Below are 21,870 nucleotides of genomic sequence, written 5' to 3' on the forward strand. Positions count from 1 at the left end.
CTAACGACGGAAATAAACCGAAACTAATAAGGTACTAACTAGAAAATCATTTGAAAGTTCCATTTCCTCTGATCATTCATATTTTTATTAATATTTAATGAATAAAATCTTAGAAATTCATGTTTTTGTAAAAATCGTGAATTATTGAAATCACGACTCTACAATATCTTTCAGACGCTTGTAAGGCATACAATGGCACGTTCGAATCAAACGCTAAACATCAATGACTATTTCGGTACTATGACGAAATGCGACGTCGAGACAACGAAGCAACCACGTGACTTGGGCGTATAAAACAACACAACAACGTTTCGTGGTCGTATTAACGACAGAAACACGGACAAGGAAGGAGGTACGTACGCAAGTAAGCAAAACTACTTTTTATAGACGTTTTTCGAAGTTTATGCTAAATCCATTATCAAGAAAAATGATTGGTTTAGAATCTTCAGTCGAAAGAATGGTTGAGAGGCAGACAAGAATCGCTTTGAGAAAACGAAAAACCCGAAGAGGGAAGAAGAAAAAGGAATTTGGATCGATTGAAAAATTTCCAATGAAGTCATGTGGTGATTCCTATGTAGATTGTGCTGTTTCTTCTTGTCATTATTGCGCCAAAGAAACTTTAGATCACGATTTTTGTAATCGGACAAACACGAAATTTTCTAAAGAAACACGTCGCAACAAGTCCCGCCAAATACTTCGACCAAGGTATAGCCCGAAAGCACCTCACAACTCAACACAGTTTATAATGGACGGTTATATGAAAGATCAGAGTTTTTATGATAATCTAGATTCGCCTGAATATCCATGTGAAACAGCAAAGGTGCTACCTGAATATTCGCCCTTGAGCAGCAGTGATTATGGATTGGACACTTTGTTCAGAGATTCTGAGATGATTGATTTTAGTTCAGCAACTACAGATACCATGGCTTTTATGGAACAAGATTTTGAAAGTGTAATGAGAACTGCCCAAATGGATGAACTTTCAAACATGTCGAAAGAAGAACTTTTAAAGAGAGTGTTAAAAATGGCTGAGAGAGCTGAACATCTGGAAAAAGAACTTGAGCATTCCTCTTGTAGTGATAGCAGTTATGTAGGTGATGATGATTCCATGTTGGAAGAAGGCAGTGTGTATGGACAGGGATATTTATCAAAATTACACCAAGAAAATATGAAACTAAAAACTGAAAATCAAGAGTTGAAAGAAATGCTTTCAAAAATGCAGTCCTGATCGAGAAAAATTATGGAAAACCACCCGATGTGAAATAAATGACTTGAATAGTGCTAACTGATTTTCACTCGCAGGCATATTAACTTTTAAAACAACAATTCATATTTTAACATCATTATCTTTTCATCCAGTTTTGCAAAGTAAACAGTTTGCACATAAAAATGAATGGATTATAGTATTGTTAACTTAAATGATTGATGTACATGCCATTTAAATTATAAAGTACATCATAATTTGTACGCAAAATTCTCGGATAATATTTGATGTATGTAATGTATAATGATTGATAAGCACAACTTAACTAACCTCAAAAGGTTCAGTTTTTAACCATGTTCATTTTTAAATATTAAAAAGAAATAATCATTTTATCTGCTTGTTTGGTTGGTGCTTGAAACTAATTTGAAAGTTTTATTTTTCAGCGAGGTACAGGTTCAAGTGCCTTGATTGAGACTCGATTGACCAGGAACAGGATCTGATTGACCAGCAGGTCACGATCTTGTTTCTTCAGGTTGCGGATGCGATCGAGACAACAGGTAATGACTGTATATTCAAATGGAAAAGTAAAACTGATCACCATTTGAGTTGAATATGTATACACTGCTAGAATAAATTATATTTTGTTTGAACCACATTTTCAAAACCATCTGTCTTAAAACTGTAAATGCAAGATATGAGTACAACTTTTGAATGTGTTCAAATGTAGTACACTTGCTTTGTATATATGTTGATTTTTACTTGCTCGTTTCATTAAATAATGCAGCAATACTATAACTGCTTGTATTCGTGCAGTGTATACATATTTGATACCAATGGATTCATTACAGTCATTTCTGCATCAAAAAAGTAAAGAAATATTATGAACATATATGTGAAGTTTTGATTGACAAGAGTCTCTTCAGCTTCTAAAACATTTATGTAATTTATTATAGATTCATTTTACTACCATAATATATCTTTGAATGACCTGTGCTTGGGTCTTTTGGAATGTTGCAAAGTTGACAGTTTTTGTAAATATGTTTACAAAGAATTGGATAATGTAATAATTTCAGTAGGTGTGGTACAAGCAGCAGATGTTCCATGTACAGTATTGATAATCAATAGTCTACTATAGGACCGCCTACACTAAAACTGGCAACAGCTGGTGGTATAGATTATTATTGAACTATCATCTTTGATCTCTATTACAACAATTCTTCACAGATGGTGTCTGACACGTTGAAACATTTTAATCTTTTTCTAAACTAAAATAAGACGATGATACCAATGATGAAAAAAAAAATTGAAGCTCTTGCTGTAAGACGTTCTGAATGTGAGGATTGGAATTTGAAATTGTGAAGAAAAAAAATAACCATTTGATGAGTTATTTCAAACTTGAAATTCAACTTATTCCATAGAATAAACAAACAATGCTTTTATTATTGAAGTACATTTTATTATAAAATTTCATTTCATAAACCACAAAATTAACAATGTAATAAATATTTAACAAGCGATAAAACAGATCGGTACAAAATTGATGGAGTGATTCTGTTTCTCATCAGCCTAGTTAATTGCTGAATATTAATGCCTTTTTTTCCTTTCCCCGTCGAGAATTGAGGACGACGATCGTATGGAACTGGACATGCTGGTTTCCATTTCTAGGCGCTGAAGTGATCTATCCAGTACATCAACACATTCATGGAAACTGGACAGGGACGCCCGACTGGCTGATGCTGTGAAAAATCAATATGTATTAATGACTTTATTTGATCTTGCAGTATTGTCTTAATTTCATATTGGTTAATTATGCAAGAAAGACCAAAAACATTAATATTTTACTTTATAGCAGTAAGACTCAATCATTCTTAAACTATTACTTTATATTTCTTGGTGTTCAGATTTGAATACAATTTATAAAGTTAATTGTGAAAATGAGTTGCATGTTTTTATATGCCAATTAATTTCAGATTTGGAGGTTATGAACATTGCTTTTGTGAACAAAAAGGTAAGTTATGAACTTTTGATGGGGTTTACACAACCAGGGTAAGTCATAATTATATGAAATGCTGGTTTAATATGAAATATGCATAATAAATATCTATATATATTATACCTAAATTTGTGACTTTCTTGTGTGTTGTACTGGATACAAGACTTTTCAAATGCTTCGTTGAGTCTCGGCTTAAGTTGGTGTAAGACAACCTGATAGATTTGAAACCCTCAAGGAGCTGAAATGGTAATTCATATTCAAAAAATAATTTTCTTGGAAATTTCTCTTAGTACGGACGGTACTGTTATTTTATACATATAACAAGTTGCAACTTCCTCGTGTTGATAACATGTTCACTTTGATATCTATGAAGTACTGTTTCAGTTTCTGAAGGAAGATGTTTTTATAATACACTGTACATGAATAATTTGAGAGGCATGTTTCTACACATTTCATATCATAACATGCATAGACACGCTCAAATTTGATTGCCTCCCACATTTATCATTCTGGGAACAGCCTTTGATTAAGACGAGGAAAGAGAAACTATGAGGTTATTACAGGCTTATTCCATTAGAATATCTACCTACACCAGGACTCTGTAGTAAAAAAAAAAAAATATGGTTGAATTTCCTGCCTGGTATGAAAATTTATTAAATATATTGTGGATATCGACACATTTTATCTCCTCAAAACTTGGAGTCGTGGGTTGGGGTTAGATGTTTTACTGGAATTAATAGCACATAGTACACTAGGCCTTTATATCAAGTAGAGACTGACTAGATTATATATGAAATTAATTTTTGTTCCGACTCCTGTATAGAATAACAATACTGTGGGCTCACTTTAATGGTCATGGTCATTAAAAAATGTGCCAGATGGAGGAAGGAGTACCCGGAGAAAAGCCACCAACCTATGGTCAATACTAGGACTGGATCGATATATCGATACGTATCGGTTTTCAGCAGTGTATAGAATATCGATACACGAACATGCTGTATATCGCTGTGTCGTTTTAATAACTCAACCTACTGTTTTCGTTATAGAAATAGGAAATTCCAAACAAAATTTATTCTAAAACATCATTCAGGTAAGAGCATTTCAATCAAAAGCAAGTGTTTAAGGCATCTGTGTCACCTAGATGGATTAGAAATGTCTTTTCATAACTAAGAATACAAATTAACATAAATTAATTAACACGGATGATAAACCAATCAAATGTTTGGTAGATTTTTCCCTTGTTATAGAATGTTTTAATATCAAAATTATCTTTCATTGTCACAATATTCAAAACAATGGTGAACTGAATTTGAAACAAGAGCTGTTGGAGAACAGCAAAGCTCGCCTATTCAGAAGAAGTTGATGTTGAAGTATTTACTATTTAAACATGGAAATATGACATATTAACAGTCTGTTAATTTGTAGGGCTGTTCCAGCAAAACATATATGGCACCCAGGGAAGGCACTTTAAAAATTATATGTGCCATGGTGGGTTCAAAATAAAATCACTTCTGTGCCAGGGTGGCGTTTCAATAACATCACTTCTGTGGGTGGGTCTATCTGAAGCATTTGTAACCTTTTGAAATAAAATGCAAGTTTTATGTTTTATAATGTTGCTCAGTCATCCTGACTACAAAAATAAATATTGAAAAAAAAATGTTAATTTCTGACAATATTTAATGTGTTGTTCATCTTCAATAAGAAACAATTATTTTATTTTCTGAGTATTTTGATATAATAATGATAGACTTTTTATCTAAAACATATTATATTCATTCAAACTTGACAATGGTACAAAGAAACAATAGATTAGTTTTGGTAAAATAACAGATCTTTATTTAAATTCACTGATATTAAGTCGAGGAAAAAGTTGCAGTTCACAAGCTTAAGTGTGAATGTTCAGATGTCTACTTTTGCATTATATGCTTGCGAAACACTTCAGTATGTTTAGATTTTACGCTGGTTCTACAAGGATTGTACCCTTATACAAATTTAGTAGTAGATGCAGCATATCAAACAAAAGTTCACTGCACCATATACAGTGCAATTTTGTCCTAGGACTCTTTGGTGATGCTAGAAATCAAAATGTGTAAATACAAATCGGAGTAAAATAAAAAATTATCGCTTCTATGCCATGGTCTTGTTCCCAAAAAATTAGATATGTGTGTGGGTCAACAAAATTGAAAATCACTTCTATCGGTGGGTCTCCCAATTTCAAAGTGCCTTCCCCCCCTACCATATATGTTTTACTGGAACAGCCTAGACTCAAAAACCCTCTAAAGGGCCCCAAATTGGTTGTATTATCACGTTCAGCATCCATACACATTAGGAAAATAAAATCATAAACATTAATGATGACTTAAGCTTAAACAATAGACAAAATAGAAACTTGCTCAAAAACTTTAACATGGAAATATGACAAATTAACATGACTCAAAAAAAATCTAAAGGGCCCCAAATTGGTTGTATTATCACGTTCAGCATCCATACACATTAGGAAAATAAAATCATAACATTTATGATGACTTAAGCTTAAACAATTGACGAAACAGAAACTTGCTCAAAAACTTTAATGTGAAATGGGACGCCGACGCCGGGGTGACAACATTAGCTCCCCCTATTCCCCCCTATTCTTCGAATTGGCGAGCTAAAAAGGTTGACTGTATCGTCAATACGTAATGTGTATTGTTTCAGTGTATTGTCAATACGTATCGTATCGTATTAGACCTTCCAATACCCAGTCCTAGTCAATACCTGATAACTACCCAATGTTGATGCCATAGATGGATCACTAATATGTTGGAACACCTTACCACGACTCGATCATCACAGCCCTCACTGTATATGTTCCTCTAACACTACTAGTCGACCTACCTTGCACATTATGGAGTTGAAGATCTTTTAAAAAAGTCTTCTACATTCGACATCAAGGCTCAGTTCAAACAGCGATTACATAGCTTAGCACTTGATTATTAGGAAATTTTAATACACACAAACAATTTTTTTCAATGCAAAACTTGTGATTATATATAGAAAGTCTTCACTAAAATGGACAAGTAGCTAAATAATGAAATACAGTGTATTGAAATTACGTTTGTCATTTGTTTTACAAGAAATCTCATTTTATCTTTTAATATTTTAAAATTGTTGTTACACTGATCAGCACCATCAGCTTTTGAACAGCTATGTCTAGATTGAGATTCTTAAATATTGGAAAATGTCAAAAAGATAATCGGTAGTACTGACCATGAAATGAAGGAAAGTGTCTATGATAAAAGTTCAATTAATAAACCTCGTCCCAACACACCAGACATGATGATTAGATCCATTATTCACAAAGTTGAACTAGAACATTGACAAATCTTGGTTTACATCTTTATCAGCTTGAAATCTGCCCTAATAAGAGAGATTGAGGGGGGAGGGGAAGGGGCTTTGAGTGGACGGAAATCCGAGTGCCCGGAGAAAGCCCAGAAAACTCAAATTATCATCCGAGTGCTCACAGAATTTCCAAGTGATTCAAAGGTGACTCCTGACCTTTTTCATGTGTATCAACTCTGGACTGGCTAATGGCTTTACAGCCACACCAGACCTTTCAATCCTAACAACTACTACCCCGTAGGAGGATACTTACATTTACAAACTGCAGTAGAAGTGTGTGGACTCGTTTGAAAGCTGGTCCTAGTTGGTTAAGAGTTGGCGGCGTTCTGTTACACCAATGGCACATCTCGTTTTCATAGCAGTAGGAAAATCCAACCTCCAATTGCGACAACTCTGACAGAACCAGCTGCATCGTTTTACTGATCTTTTCCATCCTTGACTCATCTGGTACTTGGTATTCAAACTATTGGGAAAGGAAATCATAAATAATGAAATACAGTTTTAAAGATGTGAATAACAAACAGGAATTAAAACAAGAAACATGCTCATCACACCCTCATGCTAAATTATTACAAAACCGTGTAACATTAATGTGAATTATATGACAACTGTCACAGAAGTATCAAAGTAGTATTTTTCTTTACATCAAAGACGACTTACATATTAGTCATGACATCCATTACAGGTGTATGGAGAAGGTGACCACAACAGATTACTGTATATCCAAGATGGAAATGTATCTAGATATATACAGCTATCAGGACTTACACTTTTTGTTAACTCTTCTAATATTTCCTTCTGTCTTCCTAAATCTTCAGCAAGTTTATTTGCTGTCTCTGCAAGTTTCTGCAAATCTGGTTTTGGTGGTCTGAAAAGACGATTGGAGGTTTTAAAACATCTCAATACAATAGTGAAGCAATTTAATCCAGTAAAGATAGGATGTTACCCCATAATAATTGCAACAGAATTTTTTCTTTGTTTTTCATACAGATCTGACTTTGTATCATGAGATACTAGAAAATAAATGTATGACAACGTTATAAGGACAGCACAGATTGCCAAAAACATATGTTGAAATCAACACAGGGAAAAAGAATGTCAGCATGAAAATTGCATAATTATGTCCTTGCACCAGCCAAATATGCTTTTGTTGGGATTGTTAAGATAAAAAATTCTTATTATCAACAATACCATTGATACTCATTTTGGTGGAATCTTTTTAAATAAAACTTGTTGATTAAAAAGGCTTTAAAAGTAAAACATTTTACTTTCACTACCTGAGATAATATGATTGCTCAAAGTTGGTCTTTTGGCCTTTTCCAAGGACATTTTGAAGTCCAAATTGAATAATATGTCTTTTTCATTCAAGAATTATTCAGTAAATACCGTCTCAAGTGTTTAGATAGTTATTAATTCAGATTCTATGTAGGCTATACTCACCTAAAAGAGACTACTATATCAAGATATTTTCCCAAATATAAAAGACGTGAGGTCAATCAAATCCTCATTTAGTGCCAATTTGACTAAACTTCACTAATTGGCTAAGTCCTTAAGTTGAAATGTCAAAAATGTGAATATCTATTTTGTGACTAATCAGATTACAAAATCCTTTGGCAGATATTACCACCATAATGGAGCGCTCTTTATAAAGGGAGATAGGAGTTTCTTTTTGATAAAATATTTGCATAGGTCAGTTTTTCATTTTTCCATAATGGAACTGGATGGGGATTATATAATTTTCAATGAGATTCAGGAATAAAATAAAAAGTTCAATTTTATAGCTGAAAACCATCACAGTTCTTATTTATTTACTGGCAAAATTTTATGACAAACGAATAAAGGATATTCGAAAAATTGAGATTTTTGTATTGCAGATCTATGGACTTAGACATATTTTGGTATTCAGCCAAATTAACGTGATAGGAAGTTTTTACAACTAAATAAGATGTGCATATTTATACTCGTTTTACAACAAATGATAAAAATAACAAGTACAAAATATATAAAAAAAGATATAACATATTTTGAAGCATTTGCTTTTTTATTTTCCGAAATATAACTACCAAAATGGGTGTTTGGCAACAATCTAAGTATAAAATCACTTCAAATTGGCACGATCAGTCAACTTGACATGTTAATATTCAGGTTTTTTCTAGCTAATGTATTATCAATCATGCATTAATATCAAAGAAAATGTAATTCTTTAAGGCATAAAACACAAACTGATAAAGTTCAGGGTAAGAGTTTATAAATGTTTGCATCTAAAAAGAACAGAAACTGTAATGCTAGCTAAATTCAAAAGGTTTTGAGCCGTTTTCATCCTTCTTTATTTCTTGGATTGACTGAAATTATTGTATCATTTCAACTTATTTGTACTAACCTAAAGTTCGTCTTACTATATACCTGATTTCATATTTCAAGTATTGCAAAAATAGCAGATATTGTACTTTAGAAGTGGTCAAAAGTGTAATTAGGGATTTCCATTGAGGATGGAAATCCCTATTGTTATTGTTCTGTTTTTTCTTCTTATTATTATTATTCTTTATTTTTCTTTTTTATTCTTATTTCCACAAATCTTGTTCGCAGGATATCTCAGGAACGAAATAAGGTACGACGCTCAACTTTGGACACGTTATGAATGTACATAAGATCTTGAAATGTACGTTCGATTTTTTACAAAAATGTTCAAGGTCAAGGTCACAGACGTAAAAAACAATTTTTTGGAACGAAGTTTAAGCGCTCATAACTTCATTACCGTACGGTGTACATCGTTCACGTTTTGTTATTCAGATAGATCTTGACATTGCGCGTGCTTTTCCCATGCCATGTTATCAGAGATTATGTCAAGGTCAAGAGTTCGCTACGGGGTCAAACAAAGGTCAAAAACGAAATTCACCACAGAAAAGTTTTGAAAGTTGGATATGAAAGGGCATGCCCTCAGAAATATATAATGACAAGTTTTAAGGTCATGTGATCCAAAATGGCGGAGATATAGGCCCTTGAAAAAAGGCTATTTTGGCGTTTTCCCGCCAAAAATTTTAAAGGTTTCAGCGCCTTTAATACTTAACACACATGCTTGATTTTTTGTATAGACATAGCATGGACGAATGTCTACAGAACTTATGCTGTTTTATTGACCTTGACATTCATTCAAGGTCACAGGGTTCAAAAAGCTTTAAATATTTAAACGACTTCTTCGTAATAAATAAGAGGTGTAGAGCGCTGAAATTTGGAGACGTTATGTACGTACATGAGTTCTTAAAATGCACTCTCGATTTTGGAGGATAACGTTCAAGGTCAAGGTCACAGACGTAAAAAACTGCTTTTTTCGAACGAACTTTAAACGCTCATAATTTCATAACCGTACGCTACACAACATGTGCGTTTCATTCTCCATGTAGATCACGATAATTCACGTTTTTTTCTCATTACTTGTTATCAGAAATTATGTCAAGGTCACGAGTTCACTAGGGGGTCAAATGAGGTCAAACAAAGGTCAAAAATGAACTTTACCATAGAAATGTTTCGAAGGGCGCATATGAAAGAGCATGTTCTCAGGCACATAAAATGACCAAATTCAAGGTCATATGATCCAAAATGGCGGAGATATAGGACATCAAAAATCGAAATTTTAGTTTATATTTGCCCCTGCCCGAGACGTTTCAGCGCCTTAATACCTGTATGTACGGTGTTGATTTTTCATACCGCTGTTGTATGAACTTTTGTCTTCAAAAGTTATGGGTTTTAAAGGGATTATATAGAAAAATGGCGGAAATATAGCTCTCCAAATATGGCAATTTGTTTCTTTTTCTTATTTTTGTCCGTTATTTGTGAGCTCGTAGGGCCTTTATCATCTCATTTAGAGTGTTGATTTTTTGTAAATGTAAGCTTTAGCCTATTGTCTGTACAGGTTTTTAATTTCAAAGACATGAATTTGAAAATGGCGGAAATATAGACCTCCGAATATGGCGTTTCGTTCATTTTTTAACGTAAATTTTAGGGTAATTCATGAAAATTCAAAGGTGAAATGTTTTGAATTGGATGTGAAAGATCATGCTTTCAGACACATAAAATGACCAAGTTCAAGGTCATAAGATTCAAAATGGCGGAGATATAGGATATCGAAAATCGAAATTTTAGTTTTTATTTGTCCTTGCACGAGACGTTTCAGCGCCTTTAAACCTGTATGTACAGTGTTGATTTTTCATACCTGTATTGTATGAACTTTTGTCTTCAAAAATTATTTATTTTTAAGGGGTTATATAGAAAAATGGCGGAAATATAGCTCTCCAAATATGGCAATTTGTTTCTTTTTCTTATTTTTGTCCGTTATTTGTGAGCTCGTAGGGCCTTTATCATCTCATTTAGAGTGTTGATTTTTTGTAAATGTAAGCTTTAGCCTATTGTCTGTACAGGTTTTTAATTTCAAAGACATGAATTTGAAAATGGCGGAAATATAGACCTCCGAATATGGCGTTTCGTTCATTTTTTAACGTAAATTTTAGGGTAATTCATGAAAATTCAAAGGTGAAATGTTTTGAATTGGATGTGAAAGATCATGCTTTCAGACACATAAAATGACCAAGTTCAAGGTCATAAGATTCAAAATGGCGGAGATATAGGACATCGAAAATCGAAATTTTAGTTTTTATTTGTCTTTGCACGAGACGTTTCAGCGCCTTTAAACCTGTATGTACAGTGTTGATTTTTCATACCTGTGTTGTATGAACTTTTGTCTTCAAAAGTTATTTATTTTTAAGGGGTTATATAGAAAAATGGCGGAAATATAGCTCTCCAAATATGGCAATTTGTTTCTTTTTCTTATTTTTGTCCGTTATTTGTGAGCTCGTAGGGCCTTTATCATCTCATTTAGAGTGTTGATTTTTTGTAAATGTAAGCTTTAGCCTATTGTCTGTACAGGTTTTTAATTTCAAAGACATGAATTTGAAAATGGCGGAAATATAGACCTCCGAATATGGCGTTTCGTTCATTTTTTAACGTAAATTTTAGGGTTATTCATGAAAATTCAAAGGTGAAATGTTTTGAATTGGATGTGAAAGATCATGCTTTCAGACACATAAAATGACCAAGTTCAAGGTCATAAGATTCAAAATGGCGGAGATATAGGACATCGAAAATCGAAATTTTAGTTTTTATTTGTCTTTGCACGAGACGTTTCAGCGCCTTTAAACCTGTATGTACAGTGTTGATTTTTCATACCTGTGTTGTATGAACTTTTGTCTTCAAAAGTTATTTATTTTTAAGGGGTTATATAGAAAAATGGCGGAAATATAGCTCTCCAAATATGGTAATTTGTTTCTTTTTCTTATTTTTGTCCGTTATTTGTGAGCTCGTAGGGCCTTTATCATCTCATTTAGAGTGTTGATTTTTTGTAAATGTAAGCTTTAGCCTATTGTCTGTACAGGTTTTTAATTTCAAAGACATGAATTTGAAAATGGCGGAAATATAGACCTCCGAATATGGCGTTTCGTTCATTTTTTAACGTAAATTTTAGGGTAATTCATGAAAATTCAAAGGTGAAATGTTTTGAATTGGATGTGAAAGATCATGCTTTCAGACACATAAAATGACCAAGTTCAAGGTCATAAGATTCAAAATGGCGGAGATATAGGACATCGAAATTCGAAATTTTAGTTTTTATTTGTCTTTGCACGAGACGTTTCAGCGCCTTTAAACCTGTATGTACAGTGTTGATTTTTCATACCTGTGTTTTATGAACTTTTGTCTTCAAAAGTTATTTATTTTTAAGGGGTTATATAGAAAAATGGCGGAAATATAGCTCTCCAAATATGGCAATTTGTTTCATTTTCTTATTTTTTCCGTTATTTGTGAGCTCGTAGGGCCTTTATCATCTCATGTTGAGTGTTGAATTTTTGTAAATGTAAGCTTTAGCCTATTGTCTGTACAGGTTTTTAATTTCAAAGACATGAATTTGAAAATGGCGGAAATATAGACCTCCGAATATGGCGTTTCGTTCATTTTTTAACGTAAATTTTAGGGTAATTCATGAAAATTCAAAGGTGAAATGTTTTGAATTGGATGTGAAAGATCATGCTTTCAGACACATAAAATGACCAATTTCAATGTCATATGATTCAAAATGGCGGAGGTATAGAACTTTCAGCGATTTTGAGTTGTGATTACATGATGTGGCATGTGGCCAAAGGGAGATAATCGGTATCTAATACTAAAACTCTAATCGTACGTGTTATTCCGCATTGGTCCAAGATCTTCATAAGATAAGGAGAATTTTTGCACTTTTAAAAAACCTGAAATTCTAATGTTTTTACCTATTCATTATCAAAATTGATATTTTGAACCTAAATCTCAATCTGAATTTCCAAATTCATATCATGGTTATCAAGGAATAATTACCTGTCAGAAAACATTTTTAATTTTGAAATTCATAATTAGCCAGCCAATCAGCGGCCGGGTTAAAATTCTGTCCTGGGCTCAATCTTCGGTACACAAGGGCCGTTTCGAATGTATTTTTACATCTAGTTTTCAATACTTTTCGGGATGTTTTAAGTGCTACTGTAATAGGGAGGGTTTTCCACAAGAGACCAGGAGGGGCGATCCGACTGTATCTCCCGTTATATGTATAAGTCCCAAATCGTGATCGTATAGTATTTTTAGTATACAAGAGAGTCCACAGTCGTCACAAATCCTCTATGGATCCTGTTTCCTCCACAGGTTACAGGCCTGTATCTCAACAGGTTCGATCTCTAGGATGTAGCGGAAGCACTGACACTAATCCAATAACTCAACTAGGTAAATACAGGTACAAATAACTATTTATTATATAAAAGACAAGTAGATTAAGTATTACATAGAAGATTCACAATAGTGCCCGTTAAGACAGATAACAATAAGAGATATAAGTGCCGAAGCAGTTACAATGTATCCAAGATTAACTATAGCCAAACTTTAGGCCTAATTAGCTCAGTCCTGTGTGATTACCACGTTCCCTAAACAAAGCCTAACACCCTACGGAGCCAACTAGCTCTGCTCCCTACCTATTCCCTAAGTCAAGACCAAAGCTTCCTTAGAAGCAGCCCCTTTTATAACAACTCATCAACCCAGTACCCCAAAGTGACCACTGATTGGTCAATGTCCGGATGTCCGGACAGAGCACCATATTTAGGTGAAACCGCTGCTACAACAACCCACCTACACACTAAATATAACTTCCGCTTAAAACAGACAAGACTCAACTGACTGATAAACACCTCCCAAGTGTACCACACGTGTACTCCGGCCAGCGGTCATCATCGGGGTGATCATGAGGACAACTAGGTTGATGAATGTGACTGCTAAACAGCAAACACACCCTAGATAAGACCTGTTCTCACGGTGTTCCCCTGAATTTGGGTCAAATATACATAAACAGATCACTGAAGTGAAGACTTAGAAGAGTGCAATAACAAATATACATACTGTAGAAATAAATGCAACAATGATAGAAACCCGTTCTATCACACTACATATACACGTATATATGAACAATGTACACGTGTTTGCCTAAATACACGTACATGTGTAACTACACCGCATACATGGGAGGCCGTCCTTACGTGACCCTAGCTGTTAATAGGACGTACATTTGAACAAACAAACAATAAAAGTAATGCACAAACATAATAACTGACAGGTTTAAAAACCTTTTATGTGTGTGGCAGAGCCGTCACCTGTGACACCGGATGTTCAAACACAACCGGTGCTATTTTGAGAAACTACCCGGCCGTTTTGAGATCACAGAACCAAATAAATTCCCATAGAGGACCGTGTTAACGTTTGCTACTATTCAGGTTAAATGAAGTTATCAAAATTCTTTACAAATTTTACATCTACATGTATTGTCCGACCCACACATAAACCATTAACTGGTGTACCCTGAATATATCCAATCAGCAGGCTCCTATATATTCACCTCTCTATGAAATCTTGTGCCCAAAGGGGGATTCCCCTAAATCTGTTTTTCGGTTGAACCAGACTGCTTTCGTAAGAAACGCTTTCTGATTAATATTGAGTGAGATCGTCCGTTCGTTCAAGCAATCGTCTGTTCGCTAACATTACTTATATCATTACATAGGTGGAAATCCCGTGTTTTGATCGCGATCAAATCTAGTTTCTACATATTTTCTTATTTTTCGGGTGTTGAAAAAACGACTTTCAGAACATATGATTTTTGGCAACTTTTTTCATGGTAAAATACTAAGATCCTCCAACCCAAAAAGCAGAAAACAAATTCTGTTGCAATCATTTGGAGGCCTCTATTTTTTGTATTTTTACTGGACTAATTGACTTCTGGATGGTCCTGCATTTGACATATCACATGGATACAACTAGAGTCAAAAAGGTTTGGTTTGACTAGTTAAACATCTTATCAAGAGTCATTTAAGAACGTGCCAAGTTTGTTGGTGGAGGAAAGTCTGAGTACCCTGAGAAAAATCATCAACCAGCTGTATGGACCTGGCAACTGATCTACATGGGATTCAAACTTGCAACCTTGAGGTGGAGGGCTTGTGGTATATGTACATGTCAGGATATCTTAACCACTCGGCCAATGCGGGTCCAGGATCAAAGGGAAACCTTAAAAGTCCTTTCTGAGAAATAGTAGCGACAAGAGTTGTTTATGGAAGGGCAGGGAGATGGACAAAATATGATTTGAAAAGTCCACCATCGAATGATGATGATGATGATGATGGACAAAAGATAACTCACTTGTCCTTGACGTGACCTTGCTGTGCCCAGTTGATCTCCACCTTCTGTTGTAAGTCAGGGGGTAGAAGTGTTGGTCTCAAGTTAAACAGAGAGTCCATTCTCTCCTGGTTTACAAGCATATCTGTGTACAGACAGTCCTTTCTGAACTGTTCATCCAAACTTGTAGCATCACTGGAAGATTTAGTGAAATGAATAATTACTCGTAATATCACACAGAAATATCCTGTTTATATACAAAATCCAACTAAATCGTTTAATATCATCACACAGAAATATCCTGTTTATATACAAAATCCAACTAAATCGTTTAATATATATCCAAATATTACTGAAACATCTGTCTTGTCATATTAACAATTTTAGGATTTGTTTATCAATACATTGTCATTGAATATTTCCATAGCTTTGTTTTCCTTTTATTTCTCAAATTGAGAATTTTCTAAATTTATCTTTTATTTCTTCATTGAATTTATGTAAATATATATCAATGAATTACACACGAAGCAAAGATAAGAAACATTGAAACTGTACTTGTATATGAATAATGTTAATTAAATGACATAGAACAATCATCATTGTATATTGATCTATACTGACCAGTTTTAAAAACATTTTAGTTTTTTTCAAAAGTTCTATTAACCATGATTGCAGACTACAGAGTTATCTGCCTTTGTAGATATGGATTGATTGTGACATCATGTACATGTTTGTGTGCATAACATATTTTTCAGAGAAAAAAACTGTGAGTTCCACTCACAAAATAATTACATCGTAATAAATACCATCCCACAAGTGATATAAATCTGTAATATACAAGAATGGAATCATAAATGAAACATTAAAGACATATTATTATAGCTATTGGTGATAAAATCTCTTTTCTATCCTCAGTAACCCAGGCAATATATACACTAGCTAACATAAATACTGTATCACCATGGGATAAATCATGCCTTCCATCTCGGAGAATACTTTATGAGGTGTTTTCATTGATTCTGTCACACATACACATACACTTACACCGGATATTCACGCTAGTGAAGATAACGCCTACGTTACCAAGGATGACTCCTTCTAATCTTTTGTTTTGGAATGGTTGCTAAAGGTGATAATTTTACCTGACGATAACTGGGTTACATAACAATTTTTACCCAACGATACCTGGGTTACATTATGATTTTTATCTGACGACACCTGGGCAATATAACAATTTTTAATTGACAACACCTGAGTTACATAACGTTTTTTTTTTACCTGACGACACCTGGATTACATAACGATTTATTCATCGGATCTTCAGCAGCATCTATTATACAGACATGATCCAGTAGTTGATCCATAAAGGCCGCCTGTCTTGTCGGTTTGGTGTTGATACCCTGTCAAGGAGAGAACAATATTTACAAAACACCTAATCATTCTCATGTCAGTGTAAAAGCAGTGTCCTAGACAAATTGTCCAACATCTCAAATGGGATTTACAAAATTCTAAATATCATTTTTTTTTTCCAAATCAAAAAATTTTTAGGAACGACTCTCATAACATTATTATAAGTAATTAATTTAAATACAACTTTAGTAACCGGTACCCCCATCAGGAAAAAATATGTTTAGATTTATTTAGAAACAAGAGATCCATAGGCCTTAATGGTCACCTGAATTTGGATACAGAATGAAACAAAGACATATAATGAAGAGTTCCATCAAATCTGTGAATTCAGAAGATTTTCTTTTAATTTTAGCAATTTGGACCCCTTTTCGCCCCGCCCCTTTGTCCCTAGGGGCCAGCCAGGACCAATATGGATATGATGTTAAAATGCTATCTCAGGCTAATAATTTTAACCCAGTTTGACTCATTTCCTATGAAAATTGAGCAAATAATGTTCATAAATGTATTCCGATAATAAACTTTTGTAAACTTAACTCCCTCCTCAGGGGGATACGCGAGACCCCCGGGTGATATAATTCACAGTCTTTGTTAAGGACCCTAAGACCTTTCCATCTATGAAGAGCATTTGATTGTACCATTTAATTTTCAGAATTTCAAGATTTTTGAAGTTTTAGCCTATTTAACCCTTTTGGCCCAGGGGTCAGTAATGGAAAATGTGTTAATAGGTCTCAACAGGTATCTCATATTGATACTTCTGACGACATTTGACTCATTTCCTATTTCAACTGACCAAATAATGCTCAAATATGTGTTTTCCCTATATAAACCATAGTAAACTTAACCCCCTCCCCAGGGGGTAACGTGAGACCTCAGGGTCGAATAATTCACAATTTTTGTTAAGGACCTTCTATGAAGGTAATTTGATTCTATCACATCTGTACATGTGAGTGGAGAAGAAGATTTTTGGAATTTTAGTAAATTTTACCCCTTTTGGCCCCTACCACAGCCCCCTTGGGGATGGGGGCCATTTATTTCACAATTTTGATTGGCCTTTTGCCTCAGAAAGTTTATGCAAAATTTCATTGAAATTTCTTCAGCAGTTTTGAAGAAATAGTCAAAAATGTAAATTGTTTAGGGACATACAACGGACGGACAAAAGGCGATTAGAATACCAGTAGGTCACTTGAAACTTCGTCTCAGGTGACCTGAAAAATTGATAAAATTGACCAGTCTTCAATATATGCTCATGAATATTGTCAAATTCATATTCAAAATCGTTTCTGAAATGATTATATTAATTATATTTTAAATTATCCTTGAAATACAACTATAAATCTTTGTTTATAGTTTTAAAACTTAAACTGACAAAACATTCAAATAAGATATTGGAACTCACTCGAATCAGATCAACATCATCATATTTACAAAATCCGAGAGTTGTCGCCACAAACAACAGTCCTGCAATAATTGACAAAATTGAAATTAATTATGAAATACAGAAAAAATTATGACATTAATCTTTTGCAGATTCTATTACAATGTACTATAAAGATGATAGTCCTTATAAATCTATATGTACCTTGTAGATGTATCTAGTATCATTATCCATGCTTTCTGTTTGTGGATTCGTACCAGTTGTACTAAATTGATACTGCACTGCCAGATAGAACGCGTTTAGATTTTTCCATGATGGTGGCACACATATGAAAGATACGCTTCGAATATAAAAGCTACATATTTTCAGAATTAACAATGAAAATAATACCTTAATAGTTTCGGCATATACTGAAATAAACAATCCATTTAATTTTATTGGATATTTAAATACGCTCTGCTTTGTTTTCAACAAAGTAAACATTCTGGTGACAAATGAAAAATCTCTGTCTGCCATCTTGGATACAAATGGTATGCTTCTGAAATCAAACCACTTATACTGGTATAGTTCTGCTGGTATTGAGCATTCTATTTGAGATACATCGAAACAACTGGTACAAATCTGCAAATTGAACACACGGCTAGTATAGATATAGACCTGTATGCTTTAAAGTGAAAATTGTGAAATTAGCAACTTTTTTTTAAACCACTAGCAAGTAACAGTTGCTGAAAGTGATAATTCAACTTGCAAATCATTCAATTTCCGAACCATGTTTCATGAAAATCAGTTAATCACTTTAAATTTTAGTTCTAATTTCTTGCAAGGAAATGGCCATGTTTTCTGTTAATCAATGGGTCATAACTCTGCCAAAAGATTTAAATTAAATTTGGCTGGGCCCTTTAGGTATTTAATCTTGTAACCAGGTTATAAGAAAAATAAATAAACATTTGTTGCAGTTATAGAATGAAAATGAATGTGACTGGCAGACAGAAGAACCCAAATAAATACTCCTACTTTAGAGAGTGGCACTATATCCTTTATGGAATGAAGTTCTGACTGTGCATGCATCAAGAGCAAAATAAATGATATACAATATACGTATTGTTGTTTAATTAGACACATACCATACGGCATATACACAATTAAACATCAGTTATTGTTCAAATTATAAGGATCATTATGCTCTGTCGGTAGTGGAGCAGCTTTAAATATAACATTCTATTTTGCAAGCCTACAAAAACTGAAACTTCAACACTTTGCTTGATCATTCTAATAAGTATTGTGAAGAGCTAATATTGGGCACTGGTGGAGACAGAGGAAAATTTCTACCATCTAGAATACCTACTCTGTAAACGGGAGTCCATTTTGGATTCATTAGAAGCAAATTGTGGATCAAGGACATCATTTAACCTGGAGTCAAATCTGAAGTCAAAAATAAAGATAAATAGAATCAACAACGACAATAAACAAAATGTTCAGACAAGCAAAGAATTCAACCTTGGATTCAAGCAACAGAGTCACACCGTGGCGATATGGCAATTAACGCATTAAAAACAATGAATTATAAATTATATAATATTATCAAATAATGCATGATACACTGAATATCAATTTTTGTGCATAAAAATGTAAGATCATTTAATAAAATATGCATTAAAAACTAATTTTCATGAGAACAGGTTATGTATATACAATACTGACTTGGAAAACAGCCACTGAAGGAGTCTAATTCTGTGTTCCCCTGGCTTAAAGATCAACTCATTAATCCAGGAATCTTCAACTCCTTCTGTGAAAGGACATCCTAGCTTCTATAATTGTAAAAATAGCAACATGATCATAATTCAAACTCAAAACATGGACAAAAGTGTAAACAAAATAAAGTTTTACTGATAAAGTCTTCCTTCTCTCCCGCACCCACAGAGAAAAAAAATCCTATCAACTTGCCCTCTTTTTTCAGTCATTTAATCTGGAACATACACATAATTTCTTCTGGCCTGATGGGATGAAATTATCACTCAGATCTTCTAATAAAATGTATTGAGAATAAGGATATGTATATACTATTTCAAGTTATTTCTAATGTTAACTGAATTGCTCAAAACTTTAAACAGTTTTTTTCTTCTTTATTTCACCTTTCATGTATTAGAGTCATGATCACTGCATGGGATAGACATATAGGTAGTTGTTGGGCCTCCCCTTTAGTACGAGATAGACATATGCACATGTCTTTACTCTTTTGTCACTACATGCATGTATATACCATATTCACAGTGGGGATACATATGTCATGATCAGTAATGTTTAACGGGTTACGGCTTCTGTTCACTTTCTTAAAAAAGAACAGTTACCTAGGATCCTTTATGGAATTTAAATCAGTAGGATTCACTGCTTGAACTCCTGCCCTATGATTTTGCTTGGTTTTAATTTTTTGTACCCAGGTGAATACCAGAACCTTAATCCTAATGATTTCTTGGACACAGAGCTTATACAAGTCAATAATCTGAAGGAGTGCTCATATACTGGTGCTTATAAAGTGAGGGAGAAATGTATCAACAGCCATCTGGTAGAGTACAATAGACTTGAGTGACTGGTTGGGCTGCTCTGTCTTTGGAAGCTGCTGGTTACTGGACATAATGATGTATTCTGTATAGACTATGGATCTGACTGGTTTTGTTTTCTTGCGAAACTTAACTCCTAAATTAAATGAAGATAATAATGTAGAAGAACAGGGAAAAAACACATTCCTGTCGAGTGCCCCGACCAGGAATCAAACTCGGGTCTCCGGCGTGAAAATCTACAGCTCTACAGACTGAGCTAAAGAAACATGCTCCGTTAGCTGAGTGACAGAGACCGTATTTAACACTATTTACAAACCACACCAACTCGTTCCGTTTACAATGAGTTGAGTTAATGTATACCTTTATATACTCATTTATTAACTTAATCTGTGTTTGGAGAGTTTCAAGTTTGAAAGAACCGTTGGCGGAGTGATTGGGCACAAACTCCCATGCCAGTAATCGTTGCCATGAACGATCTTGACATAATGGTTGCTTGACATGGGACTACTCAAGCCAAACAGTCCAAGGTTGTAGTTTCAATTCATGGATATTTTATTTGGGAAAGTAGATTTTACCACAGGAGTTTGACGTTCTGTCAATATATATAGTATATTAGTATAGTATACATATATAAAAAATACCCCTATATACTATATAAAAACACAGAATATAGGGGTATTTTTTTATTAATGTATACTATATATTATTGACAAAACGTCAAACTCCTTTGATTTTACAATAACTGGAACCTGGTCGCTAAGTTACATAGTCAGAGTGTCTTCGCTTGCTTAACCATTCCAAAACCTAATGCACTTCTTTTGCTATTTATAGCTGCAATAATGAGTTATTTCAATGTTAGAAAAGAAGGTACTTCTTGAACTTCTTATATTTTTCTTCAATATGAATCTGACTTCTTCAATGTTCAGCTGTTAGCAAGTTAGAACAAGTTTTGTTATACAACTTCTTTTCATTTTCGGAACATTATCGTGCAAAAATACAAAGTCTTATCATGTTTTTAAAAACTGTCCTATTCCATGGGGAATAAAAACTCAGAAATAATTACATCTAGTCTTTCTTTGAATGATTTTGCCAACTTCATCTTCTGGTCGTCTTTTGAAGCAGCCGCCATTTTTATACCGGAAGTGAGAAAACTATTTCAAAACAAACATCTGAACGATAAGATCAAGCGCAAAATCAACACCGAGTAGGCCCTATATAAAAGTCAGAAAAG

General features: G+C 33.9%; 1 protein-coding gene and 1 long non-coding RNA gene across 3 annotated transcripts; one reads left to right on the forward strand and one right to left on the reverse strand.

Annotated features, from left to right (window-relative positions):
• Positions 1–71: 71 nt before the first annotated feature.
• On the forward strand, positions 72–3,325 carry LOC138336116 (uncharacterized). Of its 2 annotated transcripts, none has more exons than XR_011210392.1 (2): positions 72–364; positions 1,648–3,325. It is a non-coding gene; the product is annotated as an uncharacterized lncRNA (long non-coding RNA). The 2 variants fall into 2 exon arrangements; XR_011210393.1 differs by having other exon boundaries at positions 72–352.
• On the reverse strand, positions 2,639–21,837 carry LOC138336115 (HAUS augmin-like complex subunit 7). Its single transcript, XM_069285424.1, has 10 exons — positions 21,703–21,837; positions 19,783–19,889; positions 19,427–19,503; positions 18,103–18,164; positions 16,575–16,696; positions 15,321–15,491; positions 7,344–7,443; positions 6,829–7,038; positions 3,321–3,435; positions 2,639–2,940 (listed from the first exon to the last, which is right to left on the reverse strand). Exons 1-10 carry the CDS (start codon positions 21,766–21,768, stop codon positions 2,789–2,791), a joined length of 1,182 nt encoding a protein of 393 aa, XP_069141525.1. The 5' UTR covers positions 21,769–21,837; the 3' UTR covers positions 2,639–2,788.
• Positions 21,838–21,870: the final 33 nt, after the last annotated feature.

This window comes from Argopecten irradians, chromosome 12 (assembly GCF_041381155.1).
Source record: "Argopecten irradians isolate NY chromosome 12, Ai_NY, whole genome shotgun sequence".
NCBI classification, from domain to species: domain Eukaryota; kingdom Metazoa; phylum Mollusca; class Bivalvia; order Pectinida; family Pectinidae; genus Argopecten; species Argopecten irradians.

Coding starts and splice junctions, on each gene's coding strand:
- LOC138336115 (XM_069285424.1), bottom strand. CDS start 21,768: ATGGCGGCTGCTTCAAAAGACGACCAGAAGATGAAGTTGGCAAAATCA. Junction 19,504..19,782: donor CTTCAGTGGCTGTTTTCCAA/GTCAGTATTGTA, acceptor TTTTGACTTCAG/ATTTGACTCCAGGTTAAATG. Junction 7,039..7,343: donor TAGAAGAGTTAACAAAAAGT/GTAAGTCCTGAT, acceptor CTTTCCCAATAG/TTTGAATACCAAGTACCAGA.